This window comes from Pipistrellus kuhlii, unplaced genomic scaffold (assembly GCF_014108245.1).
Source record: "Pipistrellus kuhlii isolate mPipKuh1 unplaced genomic scaffold, mPipKuh1.p scaffold_m20_p_21, whole genome shotgun sequence".
NCBI lineage: Eukaryota > Metazoa > Chordata > Mammalia > Chiroptera > Vespertilionidae > Pipistrellus > Pipistrellus kuhlii.
The window spans coordinates 714,532-737,581 of NW_023425520.1; the positions used below are offsets into that span (position 1 = coordinate 714,532).

General features: G+C 54.2%; 2 protein-coding genes across 3 annotated transcripts; one reads left to right on the plus strand and one right to left on the minus strand.

Annotated features, from left to right (window-relative positions):
- Nucleotides 1-2,294: 2,294 nt before the first annotated feature.
- On the plus strand, nt 2,295-5,163 carry GDF15 (growth differentiation factor 15). The gene is given in 3 exon segments (XM_036449884.2): nt 2,295-3,050; nt 3,053-3,103; nt 4,243-5,163. Coding segments are annotated over 3 exon segments (891 nt in total). The 5' UTR covers nt 2,295-2,857; the 3' UTR covers nt 4,890-5,163.
- Nucleotides 5,164-6,477: 1,314 nt separating this feature from the next.
- LRRC25 (leucine rich repeat containing 25) lies at nt 6,478-10,788 on the minus strand. Of its 2 annotated transcripts, XM_036449883.2 has the most exons (3): nt 10,477-10,788; nt 8,954-9,747; nt 6,478-6,824 (listed from the first exon to the last, which is right to left on the minus strand). In XM_036449883.2, the coding sequence occupies exons 2-3, from the start codon at nt 9,736-9,738 to the stop codon at nt 6,689-6,691; spliced, it is 921 nt and encodes a 306-aa protein (XP_036305776.1). In that variant the 5' UTR covers nt 9,739-9,747; nt 10,477-10,788; the 3' UTR covers nt 6,478-6,688. The 2 variants fall into 2 exon arrangements, with proteins under 2 accessions (XP_036305776.1, XP_036305775.1); XM_036449882.2 differs by lacking the exon at nt 10,477-10,788 and having other exon boundaries at nt 8,954-9,963.
- Nucleotides 10,789-23,050: the final 12,262 nt, after the last annotated feature.

Here is a 23,050-nt window from a genome sequence, read left to right on the forward strand (position 1 = left end):
CTACCTTCCTCTCTGTAAAAAAAATCAATAAAAATATATTTTTTAAAAATGCAATGGGTATTTAATTCTAATATTTATGTGTTTTTAATGTGTTTTTAATATTTATGTAAAACTGTGCAATATGAAAACACGAGAATGCTCATGATCCGCCCGCAATGTGTTAATATAAACACAGAACTAAGGATGGGCTGGTGGCCAGTGGAGCCAGCAGCAAGGTTAGAAGTTTCAAGCCCACCCCTGACCCCTGGGGAGGGGAGAGGAGAGGCACTGAAGGTTGAACCAATCACCAATGGCCAATGACTTCACCAACCATGCCTGCATCATGAAGCCTCCATAAAACCCCGGGCAATGGGGTTCCCAGAGCCTCCGGGCTGGTGAACACGAGGAGGTGCTGGGAGGGCGGTGCACCCCATGGCCCTTTCCCACACCTTGTCCTGTCCATCTTTTCATCTGGCTGTCGATCCTTTTTAAAAATATATATATTTTATTGATTTTTTACGGAGAGAAAGGGAGAGGGACATAAAGTTAGAAACATTGATGAGAGGGAAACACCAATCAGCTGCCTCCTGCACACCCGCTACTGGGGACCGAGCCCGCAACCCAGGGATGTGCCCTTGACCGGAATCGAACCCGGGACCCTTTAGTCCGCAGGCCCCCACTCTGTCCATTGAGCCAAACCAGCGAGGGTGACCGCCTTTTACACATGGGGAAGCTGAGGCTCTGCTGGTTGAAGCCGCTTGTGCCAAGTGTCAGCGAGAGGAGGGGCGGCAATGTGAACACAGAATGGCTCCTCTGGAGCTGACAGCTGTCTAGGCTGATGGGGCTGGATCCGGCCAAACCCTTGGAAGCTTTTATATTTAGGGAAAACCACAAATAGATGGAAGTGTGGTGGGGGAGAGAGACTTCAGAGTCCCATCCCAGGCCTGGAAATAGCCAGTAGAAAGCCAGACATGTGTGAGTCCCCTTTGCGGAGTCACCCCTAAAACCTATGTGGCTTCTTGTGCCCCGGGGTCTGGTTCTCTTATCCATTCGTGGAGTCCAGCGAAGGCTGTGGTCTCACCATTCACTATTCATCTGCAGGCTGCCACCTTGGACAGCACCCCATGCGTGGCTCTCTCTGCCCCCTGCTGACCTGGCCCTGCCATGTGAGGGTGACTCAGCACTCTGGAGTGACCCTGGGGCCCCGCCTCTGCTGGTGTGTGTGGGGGAGAGGGAGCTTTAGCTCCGTGCTTAGTCATCCCTACATCCTTTATTGAGTACTTGCTTTGTGCCAAGCCGGTGGGGCAAGACGCCCAGCCTCCTGCAGTCAGGATGTTAGGGTGAGCACATGTGTTTGTTAAGCCCCTGCAGCTTACCTGGGAGGTCACAGGGCCCTCAGGACTCTCCTATGGCCTGGTATGATTCCACTGCACAGAGCTGAGGCTGACTCAGGGGGGTGCGAGGGGGTATGGGGGGGACGGGGAGGAGGCTAGGCTTGGCTGGCCTAGCACAGCTGGTGGGTATGTGCTGTGTGGCCCCCATTGATCCTTGTAATTCTTGCCTGCACACTCCTATCATACGCATCACATTCCCACCATCTGTCTCACACTGCTGCCCACCCTCCCCACAGCACAGGGGCTGGTTGCCTGGGGCCCGGAGTCTTGAGCAGCGGAAAAAGCTCTGGGTTACCCAGGAGGAAGGGTGTTCCTGGGGCACCTTCTGCTCCTTCACCATCTGGTGGCTGGACCCAACACCTGCCCTCCCTGCCCTAAAGGGCAGCCCTCCAATTCTCTGTCACCTACTCTCTGGGCCAGCCAGGGAACTGGTGTCCAGAGTGGCTTTATCCCTGCCCAAATATTCCAGGAACTCCCAAGTCTGGGGCAGACAAAGTCAACACTGCCAGCGCTGGGGGGGCAGGCTTGGGTTGGAGGAATGAATGGAGGAGGGGCTTTTTGAGTAGGGTTTTGAAGAATGAGTAGGAGTTTCCTAGATGAGGGTGAGTAAGTGCCAAAAATACCAGTGCCAGCATAGGAAGCACCTACTATATGCCTGCCATGTCCTTTATACATCATGTAACCTTGTCCCCAGTGAAAGACTCAGTCCTTGCTTCCCAAATGAACAGGGGTGTGATGGAGAGAAATGACTTGCCCAGGTAACACTTTCTGGCTCTTTCTAGCCCTTTCTCCTCTGCTTTTTCTTTCTTTTTAAATATTTTTTTTTATTTCAGAGTGGAAGGGAGAGGGAGAGATAGAAACATCAAGGATGAGAGTCATTGATTGGCTGCCTCCCGCATGCCCCCTTATTAGGGACCGAGCCCGCAACCCAGGCCTGTGCCCTTGACTGGAATTGAACCCAAACTCGTCAGTCCGCAGACCGGTGCTCTATCCACTGAGCCGAACCAGCTATGGCCGCCTTGTTTTTCCATATAGATTCAGCCTTTGGTTCTAACCAGAGCGGGAAGAGAGGAAACGCCATCAGGAAAGAAGGCCACTTTGAAAGCTCTTGCTGTGGAGTTTAGCACATAATAATGTTGAGGGTTTGTTTTGTGTGTGTGTGTGTGTGTGTGTGTTTTGAGAAAATCTATTTTCCCATCAGCCCACCAACCTAGGATGATGCCCCCATTTCACAGACGTCTCAGAGGCACTCCTGGGCCCCAGCTTCCCCAGGAGCACCCCCCTCAAGCTTCTCCCAGAGAAGCAGCCACAGACCCTGCCCAGCTGTGGTCCCGGGAGTGTTTACTGTGCCGGCGGGACCGGGCGGGCGGGGGCGGACAAAGTCCGGGGGATATAAAGTCTGGCAGCAGCGTCCGGTCAGTCACAGCTCGGAGCACAGGAGCAGGGCTCTGCCCGGGCAGGCCCGCCCGCCGCGCTGCCCTGCGATGCTGCTGCTGATGCTGCTGGCGCTCCCCGGGCTGCCGAGCGGAGACACCCTCTCCCTCGCCCAGGAGCACCTCCAGGCCGGCCCGGGACCCTCACACGTGCATGCCAGTCCGAACAGCTCCAGACTCCGGGAGCTGAGGAAACGCTATGAAGATTTGCTGACCAGGCTTCGAGCAAACCAGACCTGGGAGGACCGAACCCGGGCCTCATCCCTGCCTCTCACATCCAGATTCTCACCCCAAAGCGTGAGTGAAACCTCAAATACGCCCCCTCACACACACCCAAGCAGCTTCTATCATCTAACCAGAGGTTCTGAGTTATACAGCATCATGCTGAGCCTCAGTTTCCCCATCTGTGAGCCGGACAAACATGTCCCTCCTCCGGGCTGACTGGGGAGCTAGCGTCCCTGTTTGCGTTGGGACAAAAGAGGCTTAGCCAGCGTGGGAGAGGAGGATTACATCTCCTCGGGTAGCAGATGGGGAAACTGAGGCGAGGAGAAGCCAGCGACTCTCCTGAAGGCTCGCCCAGCCTGGAGAGCCCTGAGATGAGGTCTGGCAGGGTGCGTGGTCCTGTCCTTGAGTGTAGCTGGGGCTGAAGGTGGGTGGGATCCAACAGGATGGATGCAGGGGCAGGGGGGTGGGAAGGGGAGCAGGAGGGACTTAGTGCACAAAGAAGGGGAGAATCCACTCTGATTCTGAATCTGATGCAATTTCGCTGCAAGGCACTGCTAAAGTCACACACGGCAGGTGCCCTGAAAGGAGGAGGGGACTATTTCTGCGCCCTCCCAGGGGACTCCGGGAGGTGGAGAGGGCAAACGAAGATCTGGCCTGCGCTGGAACCTGGAGGGGGTGGGGAGAGGGTGTCAAACTAGAACTGGTTTTATCCTGCCCTAATCCCACTGGTGCTGAGACTCCAGGTAATCCTTTCAGCCTAACACACCAACTCCAACGCCAGTCTCTGCAGTAGCCCCAACACCTGCCCCAGCCTGGGGGTCTGCAAATCCTGGGGAGCCTGGTACCCTTCTTTTCTCAAGTGGGAAACCGAGACCCAAGGAGTTGAAAACAGAGTCTGGTTGCTGAAACCCTAGCCCCAGGCACGTAGTAGGTCTTCAACGAAAATGTCTTTGACTGCCAGGAGGAGGTGGAACCAGCATCTGACTAAGCACCTACTGTGTGCCATGCACGGTGGTGACCAGGCAGACAAATCCCTACCAAATAAAATAGGCTGGTGCTGTTTTAGGTAGGTTGGAGGGATTCAGGGAAAGAGTGTGGCTGATGGAGGAAGGGGTTTATGCCATTGCCCTGAGGTGGGATCCACCTGGCCCGTGGGAGGAAATGTAGGCCCGTGGGTGACTGGCCTTCCTCTCTCTTTCTCTCTCCCACAGTGAGACTTGGACCAGGCGGCCGCCTGCACCTGGGCATCCCCAGGGCCAACCTGTCTAAGGGGCTCCCCGCAGCCTCCCGCCTGCATCGGGCCCTGCTCAGGCTGTCCTCCCCAACGGAGTCGCGCACGTGGGATGTGACGCGGCCGCTGCAGCGTCAGATGGGCTTCGGCGTCTCCCGGGAGCCCGCCCTGCGTCTGAACTGGCTGCCGCCTGATCGGTTGCGGGCGGAGGCATCGACTGCGGCGGGGCTGCGGCTGGAGCTGCACTGGCGGCCACGCGCCGGCAGGGGGCGCCGCAGCACGCATGCGCGCGCCCCGGACGGCTGCCCGCTCGGCGAGGGCCGCTGCTGCAGCCTGCGGAGCCTGCGCGCGTCGCTGGAGGACCTGGGCTGGGCCGACTGGGTCGTGGCGCCGCGCGAGCTGGATGTGCGCATGTGCGGCGGCGCGTGCCCGAGCCAGTTCCGGCCGGCCAGCAGGCATGCGCAGATGCTGGCGCGCCTGCACCGCCGGAAGCCCGAGGGCGTGCCCGCGCCCTGCTGCGTGCCCGCCAGCTACGAGCCGGTGGTGCTGCTGCACCGGGACAGCGAGGGCCGCGTGTCCCTCACGCCCTTCGACGACCTCGTGGCCAGCGACTGCCACTGCGTGTGAGCGGACCTGGACCTCCATCCACGGCCCGTGCTCAGTGGGAGGCGACCTCAGTCCGGGCCTGTCGCATGGAATGGGCTAGTGGGACCCGAAATAATGCAATGGCAATCATTGCTGTCTGCGGCCTGCCGCCAAAAAACAACGTTTTTATGAGTTGATATTTATTATTAATTTATTGGGGTGACTGGCCTGAGGGCCAGAGAGCTGGGGAGGGCTGATCCAGCAGGGTGTACATTTATTTAAACTGTGGTAATAAAAGTGAATCTGTCAGACCTGACGCCTATGATGCCTGATCTGGGGACCTTGGAAAGAGCCTGCCCCTCCCTGGCCTCAGTTCCCACAGGGACCTACGATAGGGGTGAGCGGAAGGTTCGGTGAATGGGCAGCAGGGCGTTCTTGCAGCTGACAGGCAATGGGATGGTGCTGGCAATCCTTCAAGGGCACCTGGGACATCCCTATCTCCACGCTTGTCCAGCTCCATTTCTCTGGGTCTCCGTTTCTCTCTCTGCTCATCTCTCAGCACTCCTGTTTCTGGATGAGTTAAGATATCAGTGTATTAGAGCTCAACAGCCTTAGAGCCCAGCTAGTGTGGCTCCGTGGTTGTGCATTGACCTATGAACTAGGGGGTCATGGTTTGATTCCTGGTCAGGGCACACCCTGTGCAGGAGTCAGTCGATCAATGATCCTCTCTCATCATTGATGTTTCTATCTCACCCTCTTCCTCTCTAAAATCAATAAAAAAGAACATTTTAAGTAAAACACAGACTGAGAGACCAAGTCTAACATTGCATTTTACAGATGTGGGGAACGAGACATGTGGAATTAATGGCAGAGTTAGGACTTGAACTCTTAACTCCTGACGCCCCAGCCACAGTTCTGCAACTCTTAGGGTGTTTACGAGTAAGAAAAAGAGGAAGGGGTGGCATTCTGGGCAAAAGGAGTGGCATGCGTAAATGGCTTAGGAAAATGAAAGGTTCAGCAGGGAGGGGGCTAGCTGGTGATGAGGCCCAGACAGAGGGCAGAGGGATGGGAGAGACAGTGAGGTAGACAAGGCTGGGTCATACCATCCTCAAATTACCAGACTGCGGACCCAGGGACAATGGGGAGCCAGAGAGGGTGTGTGAGCAGGGGAAGGACACAATCCTGATTCCTGAGTTACATAAATCCGTCTGGGGCTGGCGTGGGCTGCCCTGGGGGCTGAATCTGGATGCCGGGGACCTGGGAGGGACAGCGGAAAGGGGCTGGGGAGAAATTCAGGAGTCTCCAGAGATTAATCTTGAGAGTTCAGGAAATCACTGACAGGAACCTTCTCCCTCTGAGCCAGCAATCTCACCAGCCTCACAGTGTTTATTTTTATTTATTTATTTTTTAATATATTTTATTTTTTACAGAGAGGAAGAGAGAGGGACAGAGAGTTAGAAACATCGATGAGAGAGAAACATCGATCAGCTGCCTCCTACAAACCCCCCACACTGGGGATGTGCTCACAACCAAGGTACATGCCCTTGACCGGAATCGAACCTGAGACCCTTGAGTCCGCAGGCCGATGCTCTATCCACTGAGCCAAACCGGTTTCGGCCTCAGTGTTTATTGGGCACCACCTGTACACCGAGAGGAAGGTGACAATGGAGTTGACATCGTGAACCCCTGTGTCTGTGTTGGAGTCTCCTCTTCAGGGGTCTGAAGAGCAGAGCGGGAGCTGGGGAGAGGGCTTGCAAAGACAGTTCTTCCCTGTCCCCATTCCTCAGGCTGGGAGACTGAGGCCAGGGGAGGTCTGGAAGGGGGCAGGCTGGAGTTCCGGCTCAGTGCCCGATCACGTACTCATCTTCGGCCGCCGGGCCCTGGCCGGGGTACTGCAGGTTCCCGTAGACGGGCTGGGAGGCTCGGCGGAGGTCCTCGTAGTTCATGTAGCAGTCGGTGTCCTCTGAAGGGTGAGGCCTGTGGGGACAGAAGCTGGGTAGAAAGGAGGACTCTGGGGGGGGAGGCACATCAGCTTGGAGAGGCAAAGGAAGTTCCCTCCTCATTTACATGTGAAGAAACTGAAGCCAGGGACACGTTCTCCCAGCCTAGCAACTTTCTCCCAGAAAAGGAAGTCAGGGCCAGTGAGTCAGGGAAGGTTCTGCGGATTCAGCACATAGTGCTGAGGGCTGAGGACTTGGGGCCAGTGTAGTTTTTTGTTTTTGTTTTACATTAAAATCTAGCCTTCAGTTTCTTTTGGAAAAAATGCTAGCTCTGGTCACATCAGCCCCATAAACTTAAGTTGCTGGAACCGGCAATGTTTCCATGGTCCCTGAAGTAGCAGACTTTGTGAACACAAAATAAAAATAAGGCCCTAAGCGGTTTGGCTCAATGGATAGAGCGTCGGCCTGCAGACTCAAGGGTCCAGGTTTGATTCCGGTCAAGGGCATGTACTTTGGTTGCGGGTACATCCCCAGTAGGGAGTGTGCCACAGGTAGCTGGTTGATGTTTCTCTATCATCGATGTTTCTAACTCTCTCTCCCTCTCCCTTCCTCTCTGTAAAAAAATCAATAAAATACATATTTTTAGCCGAAACTGGTTTGGCTCAATGGATAGAGCATCGGCTTGGGGACTGAAAGGTCCCGGGTTTGATTCTGGTCAGGGGCATGTACCTTGGTTGCGGGCACATCCCCAGTAGGGGGTGTGCAAGAGGCAGCTGATCGATGACTCTCTCATTGATGTTTCTAACTCTCTATCTCTCTCCCTTCCTCTCTGTACAAAATCAATAAAATATATTTTTTAAAAAAAGAATACCTAAATCTATCATTATATATATATATAATTTTTTTAAAAACATAAGTCTCAGAAACTCACTTTTTGCACCCATACATTAGTTAGGGAGGATATGGCTCCTTAAGAATGTTTAGCTGTGGTAGGCAAGACCCCCAGAGAAGAACTTTCCTTCCTCCTGAACATCTTAATCCCACCCTGGGACCTCTTGTAACAAAGGCCATGTTGGGTAAGTGATGTCTATCACTCACTCACACTTTAGTATGAATTACTCCAAACACATATATGGTTGTACAGGCGTGGACAGGACTGGGAGTCAGAATTTGTTTCCTTCCTCTGCTTCTGACTCACAGTGTGACCTTGGGAAAAGTCATTTCCCTTCCTCCCAGAGCCTATCTTTCTTCATCTGTAAAACGTAAAGTGGGAATGACGCATTCAATCCTAAATGTTTTTGGAAGAGTCTGGCCCTGAGCCCGTAGGGACAGGGAAGCAGAGGAGAGCAACAGGCAGAGCTAAGCTGCTTTAGCAAGCCTAGTTCCCTCAAATCCCTTCCGCAGCCCACTTCTGCTTTTAAGCGGTGTTTTCATCTGCTTTGCATACTCTCTAATTTCTCATCAATAGAGTCCCATAGCTTCCCCACCGCACCCCGAACTGGACCTCACCCTCCAGACTCCGCCAGGACCCTGTTCCCGTCCGGCTTGTATCCTCCCACCCGCTTCAGCCGCAGCGCTCATGTTTTGCTGTCTCCAAACCCTTTGACAGCAGTTTCTCTGTTCTCTCCCACCCGCTGACATTTGTTCCTGAGATCCCATCCACTTCTCATCCAGCCTGGAGAAGTTGAACCCACCTAACCCCAGCCTGACCTAGAGACATTGGGGCTTTGTACAGGGGAGATGGACAGGCGTCTTTCTTAGCATCTCTCAGTGTTCAAGGGAGAGGGGGGGAGGGCGGTCCCCCTGACACAGAGACGGAGCTAGTGGTTCAGAGGCAGCGCGGGGTCACAGATATCTGCACCCAGGCTGTGGACCGGCACCTCAAGGCCCCCGTCTGCCTGGAGACCTTGCCTCCTCTCTCCGACCTTGGCAGCCAGAAACTGGGTTTGTAGGTCATGGAGGGAGTCTGTCCCATCCACAGGGGCTCACTTATTCCTCCATAAGGTGGGATTCCTGTTATCCCCGTTTTACCGATGAGGAACTGAGACCCGGAGGGGGAAAAGCTAATGGCTCGGGATCACACGGCCTACAAGAGGCAGAGCTGGGACTTGAACCCTGGCCATCTGGCTCCAGAGTCCTACAGGCAAACGTGTGTGGGTTACTCACCCGTGTTTGGTCGGCTGGTGGTTGGCAGGCGGCTGGCCTATGAACACATTCTCGTAGTCAGGTGTGGGGGGTCTGGGCAGGGTGGCTTCTGGTTGATGAAGGCTGAGGCTCCGGCTACTGTATCTCGTCTGCCAGCCTGAGCTGGGCCTGGGCCCCCCCGGGGCAGCCCACGTTTTGTCCTGGCTCTGTCTCCTGGGTGACCAGCGTGACCGGGCTCTCCAGAGCAGCAATGAGCCAGCTACGGCGAGCCCGAGGAGCAGGCTCCCACCGGCCGCCAGCGCCCCGATGGCCGCCACGCTCAGGCCAGGGGGACAGCTGACCTCCAGGAAGGCAGAGAGGTTGCGCCAGGCGAAGGTGCCCGCATCCAGGCACTGCAGGGGCAGCTGGTCAGAGCAGTTGTCCTGCCGGACCCGGTGCCAGGAGGCCAGGGCGCAGCGGCAGTCCGCCTGCAGGTCCAGGGCGCAGCGTTCGGCCAGCTCCGCGTCCACGCGGTCCAGCGGGTTGTGGGTCACGTTGAGGATCTGCAGGTTCCCCAGGCGGGCGAAAAAGGACCACGGGAGCTCCCGGAGGCCGTTCCCAGACAGGTCCAGGAGGAGCACGCCGCTGGCCTGCAGAGACCCGTTCCTGGGGATGCTCAGGCCTCGGCCGCTGAAGTTCAGACAGGTGGCTGTGAACTCAGCGTTCCAGTCCACGTCCTCCGAGGACACGTTGCAGGACAGCCCCAGGCTGCATGGGTCCTGCAGGAGCAGCAGCAACCACAGCGCCCATGGCAGGGCGCGCCCCATTCAAGCGACCTAAGGCGGAGACACCAGAATGCAAGCCCTGACCTTTATAAAGGCCTGTGGTCACCCTCGCCCTCGACACCCCGTTTGTTGCGAGTTGGGGTTTGTCTGCTTTTAATAGCTCCGAGGACAGCTCAGGACGCTTTGGGTCATAGGCATCCCCTCCCTGGTAGCCCCTTATGGCCAGGCTCTGGCCTCCAGCCTCAGTCTTTCCCCATTTCCCCAAATGGGTACCCATTTCCCGGAGGGGGAAGACTGAGGCCGGAGGCCAGAGCCCTGGCGCTGCCCCTTCTACCAGATGGGTTCCCCTGGCCTTGGCCTAAGCCCCCCCTCCCAACACCCTGGTCGGCGAACTGCGGCTCTTTGGCCCCTCGAGTGTGGCCCTCCCACGAAATACCCACGGCCTGGGCGCGTCTATGTTGAAGAGGTTTAGGCGGTTCGGAGAAGTTTAAGTTTAAAAAATGTGGCTCTCAAGAGCAGTGTCCATCGCTGTGCTGTTGCTGTTTGGCTCTGTGGACTGATGAGCTTGCCGACCACTTGCCCCAACGTTCCCGGCGGCCTCATTGGCCAAGACGGAGCCGTATGCAAATGAGCTGTCGCGGGCAGCGGGCGGTCTCCCGTGGACCGTCTCCCAGGGACCGGGTCCCGGAGTCCGGGGATGGGTGGGTGGATGGGGGCGCCCTGCACAGACCCGGGTTCTGGCCTCTGCCCTCCCTTTGCGGCCCTTTACCCCGCCCTTACCTGGCGGTGCTGGAGCTCCGCGCGGAGGACCTCAGCGGTGGGTCACCCGGCCCCGGGCGGGCGCTCAGCCGGCGGCCCCTCTCCGGTCCCCGCGGCGGGTCCCTGTGGCTCCGGAGGCTCCGCACCCGGCGGCGCAGGGGAAGAGGAACTGGAGCCCGGGCGGACCGCCGAGGGCGAGAATGAAGAAGACACAGCGAAGACCCGCCCTTCTGCAAGCCTCGGGGCCGGAGTCTCACGGGAGGGGGCAGGGCGCCGCTTCCCTCTCGCTGGACCCCAGGCATCCTCGCCGCCTGCTGTCCCTCAGCGCACTTCCTGGTCTCAGCTCCGCTCTCCCCAGCCCTGGCATTCATGTATTCATTTCCGGCATCACCCAGGGCCCCAAGAGCCTCAGCTTGGATGATGGGTTCCCCAGGAGCACCCAGTCCTGAGAGAGGTCAGAGCTGTGCAGACACCCTAGTCCCCTGGGGTCAGGACATGGTCCCGGAAGGCTTCTTGGGGGAGGAGACATGAACACTGGAGCTTCAGCACGTGAACAGAAGTTTGCTGAGGATCCCTAACACCTGCCTTTGACTCTCTAAGCTCCTCGTCTCCCCATAGACTCAGCACTCTTAAAAAAAAAAAAAAAAAAAAAAAATATATATATATATATATATATATATATATATATATATATATATAGTATTGTGTGTGTGTGTGTGTTTTGTTTTGTTTTGTTTTTTTACAGAGAGGAAGGGAGATGAATAGATGAGAAACATCCATCAGCTGCCTCCTGCACACCCCTACTAGGGATGTGCCTACAACCAAGGTATATGCCCTTGACTGGAATCGAACCTGGGACCCTTGAGTCTACAGACCTACACTCTATCCACTGAGCCAAACCGGTTAGGGCCAGACTCAGCGCTCTTGCTCATGTACAAAGAGGCCTCCATGCTACGGGCTTGGTGAGGAGGTTCCCTGGGTGAGGGGACCCTGAGTCTGGGGCTTGGGGAATGGCAGGCCGTGGCAGGCAGAAAAAAAACCCATTTGCAGATTCTAGGCAGAAGGCACAGCAGGAGCCAGGACCTTGGCCTTGGGCTCAAAGCATTGGCCCTGGGACTGCTGGTGAGCAGCGGAGTGGCTAGAGTGGACATGCTCAGAGGAGGAACTGGGTGTGTGTGTGTGTGTGTGCCTGTGAGTGTGCGTGTGTGTGAGTGTGTGTGTGTGTGTGAGTGTGTGTGTGAGAGAGTGTGTGTGTGTGTGTGAGTGTGAGTGTGTGTGTGTAGAGGAGCAGAGGCACAGGCCTCGAAGCCGACTGAGGAGTGGGGCTGTATTCCCAGGGCCATGGGGAGCCGGAACAGGTGTTTGAGCTGGGGAGGGGCATTGTGCCAAGACATACAAGTGGAGTGAGCCTGGGGGCTGGGGAGGGAATCCAGGGAGGAGACCAGTATCCCCACGGGAGAGGAGAGCCTGAGTCAGACCTGAAGGATGGTGACAGAAGTGAGGCTGAGGAGGGAGTGGATAGGGCTGGGCTGGGAGAAGGTCTTAGCTTCAGTGGGATCCTGGCATATCAGGCAGATTGAGTTCAATTCCATTCTAGCTCCTGACTCACTGTGCAACCTTAACTGCTCTGTGCCTCAGTTTCCACATCTGTAAAATGGGATAGGTGCTAAGAGCCTTCCGGATTCCGGGAGGCCGAAGTCCACTCCTTCCATTTTCCCCTCTCCTCAGACTCTGCTCTTCCCATTTCCTTACTCAGAAGAATTCGGAGACTTTTCAGAAAGGGTTGCAAATTGTTCTTCAACACACCCAAAGTTACTCCAAATAAGAAAATGTAAATCGCAGCTCTGAGACCGTTTGTTTTCACCTATTAGGCTGGCAAGAATTCAAAAGCGTGATACACCAGTGCTGGCTGGGATGGGGGAGCCGGGCAATGCCACACACTGCTGGGGGAACATCCATAGCGTGCCCCCAGGAAGGCACCCTGGCACCAGAATCATGAACACATGTGCCCACTCACCCAGCAACCCCACCCTGGGACTCCCCCAAAATATCGACGTTTGCAAAATGACAGGGGCGTGAACTGGATGACAGGATGAACACACAAGGTCCCTCCACACAGTGGAATATAACTCAGCCATGAAAAGGAGGGAAGCGTTTACCTCTACAATGAAAGACACGCCAAGTAAAAGAAGCCAGACACAAACAGCCGTATGTTGTATGATCTAATTTCTGGGAAATGCCCAGAACAGGCAAAGGCAATCCATAGAGCCAGAAAGCACATTAGTGGCTGCCAGAGACTGGGGGAACGGGAAATGGCTGCTAACGGGGATGAGGCCTCCTTTTTGGTGATGGAAATGTTCTGAATCTAGATAGAGGTGATGGTTGTACAACACGAATGCACTAAAATGCCACTGAATTGTCCACTTTATTTTTTATTTTTTATTTTTAAATATATTTTATTGATTTTTCACAGAGAGGAAGAGAGAGGGATAGAGAGTTAGAAACATTGATGAGAGAGAAACATCGACCAGCTGCCTCTTGCACACCCCCTACTGGGGATGTGCCCGCAACCAAGGTACATGCCCTTGACCGGAATCGAACCCCGGACCTTTCAGTCTGCAGGCCGACGCTCTATCCACTGAGCCAAACCGGTCCCGGCTGAATTGTCCACTTTAAAATGGTTAAAATGGCCTGGCTGGTGGGACTCAATGGTTCAGTGTCGACCTGTGAACCAGGAGATCACTGGTTTGATTCCCAGTCAGGGCACATGCCTGGATTGTGGGCTTGATCCTCAGTGTGGGGCATGCAGGAGGCAGTGGATCAGAGATTCTCTTTCATCATTGATGTTTCTACCTCTCTCTGCCTTGCCCTTATCCTCTGAAGGGAGAAAGGAGAGGAGAGAGGTGCCTTGATTAAAATATGTATATATAATTGATTTTAGAGAGAGGCAGGGAGAGGGACAGAGAGATAGAAACATCGATAGGCTGCCTCCTGCTGGGGATTGAGCCTGCAGCCAGGGCCTTGAACCGTGACTTCCTGGTTCATGGACGGACATTCAACCACCAAGCCACACTGGCCCAGCAGAAACATTGACTGGCTGTTGTATTATTTATGCATTCACTGGTCGATTCTTGTGCGGTGCCTTAACTGGGGATGAGCAAGGAAATCCTTAGTGAGAAGGATAAAGCAGCTCCCTGAGTAAGGAGGAGGGGGGGGGGGCACCCAATGGAACAGCTTCTGCAAACGCCCTCCCGGCTGGAAGCTGCCTGGGTGAAAGCAGATGTCTCCAGGAGAAGATGTTAGCTGAAAAGGGCAAATAATAATAATAATAATAATAATAATAATAATAATAAATTTTCTACATTTCATTTGCCTACAGAAACTTTGGCTGAAACACAAAAAACAAATACCCATAGTTACCTCTTAGTGGCAGGCAGAGCGGAGGGAGAACCTCACCAGGTACATTTTAATATTTTTTACTTTAGGATCCTATCATTTCACAGGAATGCAAATCATCGTTTGCATATTCAATCAAAACATTAAAATTAGCCAGCAAGTACACACAAGACACTCAGGTTTTCAGGACAAGAGGGACAGGGGTCCCGCCCGGCCCAGGCGGGCCATCTCCCATACCCCACATCCCAGGAGTTGGTTGTGTCCAACGCGGACCTCAGAATAAGAGGAAATGAGAAATGAGGAAGCAGCAGACACGGGCTGTGGGGGAGGGGCAGGCAGGCTGGGGCCTGGGATAATAGGTCAGGAGGAACTAGGGGTTTGGGGTCTGACGTATCTGGGTGTCCTGGAGTTCAGGGGCCCAGGTCCTGCGGCTTGGGTGTCTGGAAAGTCCTCGCATTTGGGGGTCCCGGGGCCTGGATTTGGGGTTCACAGGCCTGGGGTCTGGTCTCCTCTGTCGTCCCCACTGGCTGCGCCCAGGACTGTGGAAGGAGGAGACTGGCTCCCTGGCCCCCTCCCTGGCTGCGGGAGCTGGAAGCTTCAGGAGGGCACATCTTCATGCTCCCTTTCCTGCCCCACCTGCACACCGAGCAGGTCCTGGGCCTGAGTTCCAGGTGGGGCCGGCCCATCCCATCAGCTCAAAGAGCTCCAGAGACCCTCAGAGACCCACAGAGACACTCAGAGAGACACACAGGGCATTCCCTCAGTTCAGCCACATTAGCCCAACACTCTCTGATGCCCCCACCCAATCTCGCTGGGTGAGGCCTCGGACTGGGCCCTGCCCCTAGGAGCCCCTAGACTTCCTGGTCCAGTCCCTTCCTGGCTTCCAGCCACCTCCATCCTCTCCTTTGAAACCCCACCCCTCTCTTGGAATCCAGTCCCTCCCAGGGGAGGGGAGGGAAAGAGAGGGGAGGGGATGAGAAGGGAGGGGAGGACAGGGGAGGAGAGGGAAGAGGTGGGGAGGGGAGGGGAAAGGAGAGGAAGAGAGGGGAGGGAAAGGGCAGCCTGACACAGCAGCAGCAGAGGCCATTTAGAGGGCTGGGGATCCTCAGGCATCTGCGGGCTCTGGAGCCAGCAAGTCAGGATAGAAGCCAGCAAGTCAGGATAGAAGCCAGGTGTGATGGCCAAGAACTGGACGGGGTCAGTGAACCTACAGGTTTACCTGCAGCGTGGGTGACCCCGGACCTCTATGCATTCACTCAGCAAACGTGGCTGAGATACGCTTGGCCATTTCATTGCTGTGTGATCTTCGGCCAGTGCCTTAACCTCTCTGTGCCTCAGCTGGCTTTCTCCTCTTACAATGAGCACAGTCACCACCACGGTGCAGGGCGGCTGTGAGAGGCTGGGAGGCAGCACGAGTGTGAGCACAGCCTGGAGCTGGGGACACGAGAGACCAGTACGCCAGCGAGTGTCCCAGGGGCTAAAAGGATTGTCACACACACACACACACACACACACACACAGAGCTAACTCAGGAGGTTAATTTTCAATGAAAGACCTTATCTGAGGGTGTTACGAAGCGAGTCCCCAAGAGATGGACCACCGGAGCCAATTTGATTAAGCATGCTAGAGTTTATTACAGATTCGAATCCGGGCTCAAACCTTGGCTGACCAGCAGCCGGCAAACACCCAGGTGAGAGCCCCGATGGAGGTGCAGTCCCTCCAGAGCGCTCACACAAAAACACAGACAAACACACACCTACCGCGGCCAGTCAGGCTCTTCGGAATGGGGGTCCCTCATGGTCCTGGCTGGGGATTCCAGTCATGATCCCCAAGGACCACCAGGGAGCCGAGTCCGATGCAATAAACAAAAGAGCCATCTCCATGCTAGCATGGGCTATCCCACTCATGCCGGCAGCATGGCGGAAGAGCGCGAAATTCGCCCAGTCCAGGAGTTTTATTCAGGTCGGTGATGTCACTGCCTCGGCTAACCCTGACTGGCCCCTCAGGACTAAATTCTAAAGACTGGGGACGGCCTGCAGGGTTGGTTCCCAGTCACACTCTGCTTGACATTGGATGTGGCCCTATCTTGCCCATAATACAAAAGCAGAACTAAAGGTTATCTACAGTTTCTACCCCTGAAGCTACTGAGTCAGTGGGAGTCAATCTCCTGTAACTACCCTATTGTTTAAGCAAGCAATCGAAGGTAGAAGTCAGATAGCAAGGTTAAAATTCAAACAGCAGTTTTTACCCAAGTATGAGTGCTACCATATTTCAGAGGGCACATGGCCTTGTTGGTTACAGTGAACTCTGAGAAGCCACTGACTCCCTTTGGGGGGTGGGGGTGGGCAAACAAAGTGTGGCACTGAGGTGGCTGTGGTCAAAACGTGCAGCCGCCTGCCGGCCGGCGTCTCCCCGCTCCGGCCACCGGAGGCCACGCTGCCGGCCGGCGGGCTCTCCCAGGGGCAGCCCTGACACAGGCGGAAGGAGGCTGATTACAAACGCCAAGTTCCTAGTCCTCTCGGCAGAGCATCTGTCTGCCCTGGGAAGGCGGCCTCCGGGGAGCCCACACCCCACACCTGCGGGAGCCGTCTCTCCGCACTCCCGCCCGGGCTTCCCAAGCAATGATGCTCCTGAGTTCTGGTCCTCGGGGCTGCCTGCTGGGGACGCCAAGCGATGCAGGTGAGGTGCCACACGGGAACGCTGCATGACCTCACCTATACGTGAACGCACGTTAAGCCGAGTGTGAGGATGGCCTCACCGGGTATCAAACATCGAGTTGCACACCTTAACACGTACACCTTTTTCTCTTGGCACCCTGGTCAGGGATCAAACCCGCGACCTTGGCCTATCAGATGATGCTCTAACCACCTGAGCTACCCAGCCAGGCTTATATGTGGAATCTAAAAAACCAAAATAAATTCACGAACAGAACAGAAACAGCCCTAGCCAGTTTTGCTCAGTGGTTACAGCATCAGCCATGGACTGAAGGGTCACAGGTTTGATTCCGGTCAAGGACACTGTACCTCAGTTGCAGGTTTGATTCCCGGGCTTGGTCAGGGTGCGTGTAGGAGGCAACCAATCAATGTGTCTTTCTCATATAGATGTTTCTCTCTCTGTCTATCTTTCTCTATCTCTCCCCTCCCTTCCATTCTCTCTCTAAAAAAAAAAAAAAAGGTGGAAAAAATATCCTCAGGTAAGGATTAACAAAACAAACAAACAACCAGCCCTAACCGGTTTGGCTCAGTAGATAGAGCATCAGCCTACAGACCGAAGAGTCCCAGGTTCGATTCTGGTCAAGGGCAAGTACCTTGGTTTCGGACACATCCCCAGTGGGGAGTGTGCAGGAGGCCGCTGATCAATGATTCTCTCTCACTGATGTTTCTAACTCTCTAGCCCTTTCCCTTCCTCTCTGTAAAAATCAATAAAATATATTTTAAACAAAAACAAACAAACAAACAAACCCCACCAGAAATGGAACTATAGAGAACAACTTGATGGTTGTCAAAGGGGGGAAGGGAATTAAAAAATTAACAATAATCATTTATATCATGATTTAAAAAAGGAATGCTATACAGCAATTAGATTTTTAAAACATTTTGTTTACTGTGTATAAATATATAAGTATTAATATGGAAATATATAATCAAATATTTATAAGTGTTTATTATCTATACTAATAAAAGGGTATGTGCTAATTAGATCAGGTTGACTAGACATCTTCCGGACCTCTGACTTCCTTCCAGACAAAGCTATGGTGGTGGGGCCCAAGGCAGAGGCAGTTAGGTGCCATCAGGCTGGCAGGGGAGAGCCATTAGGGGGCAATCAGAGGCAGAGGCGGTTAGGGTAATAAGGCAGGCAGGCAGAGGCGGTTAGAGGTGATCAGGCAGGCAGGCAGAAGTGGTTAGGGTGATAAGGCAGGCAGGCAGAGGCGGTTAGGGTGATAAGGCAGGCAGGCAGAGGTGGTTAGAGGTGATCAGGCAGGCAGACAGAGGTGGTTAGGGTGACCAGGCAGGCAGGCAGAGGTGGTTAGGGTGATAAGGCAGGCAGGCAGAGGCGGTTAGAGGTGATCAGGCAGGCAGGCAGAGGTGGTTAGGGTGATCAGGCAGGCAGGCAGAGGCAGTTAGAAGTGATCAGGCAGGCAGGCAGAGGCAATTAGAAGTGATCAGGCAGGCAGGCAGAGGCGGTTAGGGTGATCAGGCAGGCAGGCAGAGGCAGTTAGAAGTGATCAGGCAGGCAGGCAGAGGCGGTTAGGGTGATAAGGCAGGCAGGCAGAGGTGGTTAGAGGTGATCAGGCAGGCAGGCAGAGGTGGTTAGGGTGATCAGGCAGGCAGGCAGAGGCAGTTAGAAGTGATCAGGCAGGCAGGCAGAGGCGGTTAGAGGTGATCAGGCAGGCAGGCAGAGGTGGTTAGGGTGATCAGGCAGGCAGGCAGAGGTGGTTAGGGTGATAAGGCAGGCAGGCAGAGGCGGTTAGAGGTGATCAGGCAGGCAGGCAGGCAGAGGCAGTTAGAGGTGATCAGGCAGGCAGGCAGAGGCAGTTAGAAGTGATCAGGCAGGCAGGCAGAGGTGGTTAGGGTGATAAGGCAGGCAGCATGCAGGTGAGTAGTTAGGAGCCAGACATCCCCCGAGAGGGATCCCAGATTGAAGAGGTGCAGGCTGAGCTGAGGGATATCCTCCTTCCCAATGCATGAATCTTGTGCACCAGGCCTCTAGTAATATATAATTATTATATTTAATTATAAGTAGTAGCATCCAGGCACTGGCTACTTAATTAGTATTAAGTTGTGTAATCTTCATACTAGTCCCTTGAAATTGGAACTATCATTACCCCCTATTTTACAGCAGGGGAAACTGAGGCACAGGTGTTTGAGTAGCTTGCCCAGGGCCCTACAGTTGCTGAGGGGCAGCCTGAATCCGTGTGTTGACCATTAGGCTGCCCTACTCAGAAACAAGCTGCATGTGTCTGTGTCTACCTGGAAGGCGTGCAGAGCCATTGCATAGCACACATGGCGCTTGTGGATGTAGAGATGGTAGCGACTGATTGGGGGTGGGGACTAATAAGGGCATTTAGCCTTCTTTGCTAAGTTGTATTCATTTTATTTATGGCAAGTTTTGTTCGTTTCACAAATGTTAACTGAGCACCTATTGGATTCATGCAGCAAGACTCTTGCCCTTGGTGAGCTGACGCTCCAGGGAGGGAGATGATGACACTATAAACTGGCACATTCAAAGGAGTTTGGAAAAGTGCTATTGCACCCGGCTAGGGCACTCAGTGGTTGTGTAGACCTACGAACCAGGAGGTCACAATTCGATGCCTGGTCAGGGCATATGCTCAGGTTGTGGTTGCCAGCTCGATCCCCAGTGTGGGGCATGCAGGAGGCAGCTGATCAATGATTCTCTCTCATCACGGATGCTTCTATCTCCCTCCCTCTCCCTTCCTCTCTGAAATCAATTAAAAAAATAAAAACAAAGAAAATAGCACTGTTGAGGGAAAAAAACAACACACCTGACTGTGGGGTATTCGGACAACTAGATGGGACTGTTGACAGTTTTGAGGGTTAGTCAAAGAAGGCCTCTTGAGAAAAAAGATAGGACAAAAAAGGAAAAACAAAACAAAAAGATTGGAGGAAAGAGCTCAAAATGGGAATAAGGGTTTTTTTAGAGGGAGGAGAACTGGGTGATTTTTAAAATGTTTTTCTGCTATGAAATTATTCAACTCCTAAATACCGTGTTTCCCCGAAAATAAGACATCCTCTGAAAATAAGACCTACTTACAGGTTTCCTTCTGAGTGAAATATAAGGCATCCCCCCGAAAATAAGGCCCCCCTAGGCTAAACATGAGAGATTTGGACCACTGATTCTGAAAGAAATGGAGTCACAAGAAATTCACCAGGAAATTCAGGAATTGGATTGTTATGACGATGTTCCAGAAGATGATGACATGATTGTCATTGAATAAATGAGTAAATTCTTGATACTGTAGGATTCACAGTTTGTCTGGTTTGTGTTGACAACTACCACACTACCGTACCGTATACAGGTAATAAATTTCGTTTATTTTCATTTAACAATAAATGTGCACCTTATTCTTCTTCATGGAAAAATAAGACATCCCCTGAAAATAAGACCTAGCGGATCTTTGGGAGCAAAAATTAATATGAGACTGTCTTATTTCCGGGGAAACAGGGTATGTAAGCGTTAGTCGGAGGCCCACTTGAAGGCAGAGGTAAAACCAGAGAAACCTACTGGATTCCAAGCCTGAAACTCGGGATCTCAAGAGCTGCTCCAAAGGGGCGCCAGGGACCCTCAGGAATTGGACCTGCGAGTCTCTGCTGCCCTCGTGTGGTCAAGCTAGGGATTGCAGGCGCGGTGGCCTTGGCAGAGGTGGAAAATTGGTTCCTCCCCCTTCTGACCCCCAATCCCCAAACCCCACCCAAGCCACAGGCTACAAGAGGGTTGTGGCAATCTGTGTGGCCCTTAGGCTGAGATCGCTGAGGACACTGGAGGCCTCAGACCTGAGCACAAAGGAGGCATTTGAAATTTTTAGCTCAGCAACAGGTATTTATTGAGTGCCTTCCTACTGTGTGCCAAGCTTTGTTCTCAGGGCTAGGCACACAGCATGAAACAAAACATTAAAATTCTCTAATCATGAAACTCATGAATTACTGGGGACATGAGCAATCAACGTGCAAAAACAAAGAATTTCAGGAAAATCCAACAGAGCAATGTGACCCAGGACACTGGAGGGTCTCTCTGAGGAGACATCCCCGGAACTGAACGAGGAAAAGCCAGCCAGGGGGAGGGGAAGGATGTCCCAGGCAGGGAAAACAGCCTGTGCAAAGGCCCTGGGGTGGGAATGAGCTGGGCGCATGCAACAGGATCACGGACAAAAAAAAAAAAAATGTATAGTTTCTGGTGCTTGGTGAGCATCTACTCACCACTCTTAGATCGGGCAGGAAAAAATATGTCCCCATGTACCACACAGAGTGAGCATGCAACCTCAGGGTGCCATGGAAATGCTTTCCTCCACCACAGAGAGGCCTGGGGTCTGGAGAGAGAAGGTGACGGGGGGGCCCTGCCACCACACCCCGAGGTGGGACCTGGCACCTCCATACTCTGCTATGCATCTTGGGGCAAGATGCTTGCCTGCTCTGAGCCTATTTTATCTGCAGAACTTTGTCAGCAGCTGCGATAGACTCCCCCACCACCATTTCTCCCTTTTCTCCCCCTCCCTCCAGGCCTGAGGTTCTCACAAAAATGCCTCCAATATCCCAGAGTGAGTGTCCCAGGCCTAGGCAGGGAGCTGGGGGCATGTCAGTGGGTGGAGTCCTGCCTCTGGGTTGCCCACGTGACTCCCTTGGCGCCCCTCCGAGCCTCAGTTTCCTCATCTGCAACATGGGAAAGAGAAACGCTGCCTCTCTCATGAGGTGCTGGATGCACAGGTTCCTACTGATTGGGTTGACTCTAAAGTTCAAGTGCAAGGCAGAAGGGCAGGTACTTAAAATTGTGGGCAGTGGGAATCACAGAAGGTGCTGGAAGCAGGGCAGTGGACTGGCTGGGCTGAGGTTCAGTCAGCTCCTGCTCCAGTCCACACAGCAGAACAGCCAGGGTTCAAACCCAGGCCCAGATCCCCCACTGGGGACTTCTGCCTCGAGGTGACCAGTTTCGGAGTGTACTCCCCATTTCAGTAACCTGAGACTCTAAGTAGTTGCTGGTTTTCCAAGAAGTCTGTGCTGTCTGAATAGCCCTTGGCCTGTGCCCCTCCCCCCCTCCACCAGCACCCCTGGGCTGGAACCCCTACCCAACCCCTCAGCACCGTCACCCACCACCCATATTCACCAGCTGCTGCGGCTTCTTCCTCCCTGGTGTTTGGGTTTTAATTTTTGTGTTGCAGCTAGAAAATTACCCATAATTACAGCTCAGAGAGGAAATGCCTCCTGGTGCAGACCCTGCTCCCAGCTGGGGCCCTCCGTGGCAGGGCCGCCAGCCCGGATCCTGGCCCCACCCCGAGCCTCCCACGTTAATGAGAACGGGGCCTCCATCTCCTGTGGAGAGAAAAAAAATTAGGGAAAACCCCAAATCAGCCTTCCCTACCACTTCTGGCCACATATTCACAGCCAGACAGCTGGGCCTGCCGGGAGGGCCCGTCCAGAGAGAGAGGCAGAGCTGCAGACAGACTACTGGGCGCATTATTCCATCAGCAGAGACAAGTCTCATACTGGCTAGTGTGGAACCCGTACCATGGAGGATATGGCCTGGGGAGGCGAAGAGGGGAAGGGGGCAGCAGAGGGGGAAAGGGGAGAGAAGGAGGAACTGCTGGGACCAAAGGCCAAAGGAGGAGCCAGAATAGGCCAGGCCTGGAGCCAGGGCAAGTTCCAGGCTGCAAGAGCAGCCAGTGCAAAGCCTAGGAGGTGGGCCCTGGAAGGGTCTGAGAATGGAGGGGCTGGAAGGAAGTGAATGAGGGGAGGGAAGGCCCCTCCTCCAGGCACCCCCCCCCCATACCTCACAAGCAGAACCTGCCCCCCACACACACCCCGCGGTGAGGAATGGGGGGAGGGGTGTCGTGAGGGTCCCCAGAGACTGAGACCCAGCTCAGGGCTGCAGTCCTCGCACTCGGCCACACAGGGATGGGCCCTAGACTGCGAAGGGGTCGCAGGTCTGGGATCCAGTCCTTTTTTGTTTCTCTCTCGTCCCCCACTTTATTAAGGTATTAAAAATGTGTCCTTATTCCCCCATTGCCCCCCCACCGCCCCTGGGGTCCAGTCTTGACCCTTCACCTCCTTGCTTAGGACCCGCTCCTGGGCCCCTGGCCTGGCCCATGGCCCTGCTACCTAGGCCTCTTCCCGGGGCAAGCTCCCTGCTTCCTTCGAGCCTTCCCGTCCCGCTCGGCCTCAGTGGCTTCTTTTTTTTTTTTTTTTTTAATGTTTTTTATATATATATATGTATTTTTATTGATTTTGTACAGAGAGGAAGAGAGAGAGACAGAGAGTTAGAAACATCAGATGAGAGAGAGTCATCGATCAGCCGCCTCCTGCACACCCCCCACTGGGGATCTGCTTGCAACCAAGGTACAAGCCTTTGACAGGAATCGAACCCGGGACCCCTCAGTCCCCAAGTCGATGCTCTATCCATTGAGCCAAACCGGTCCCGGCATCAAGCGGCTTCTTAAAAGCAGCCCCCAGGTGCTCCACAGCTCAGTATT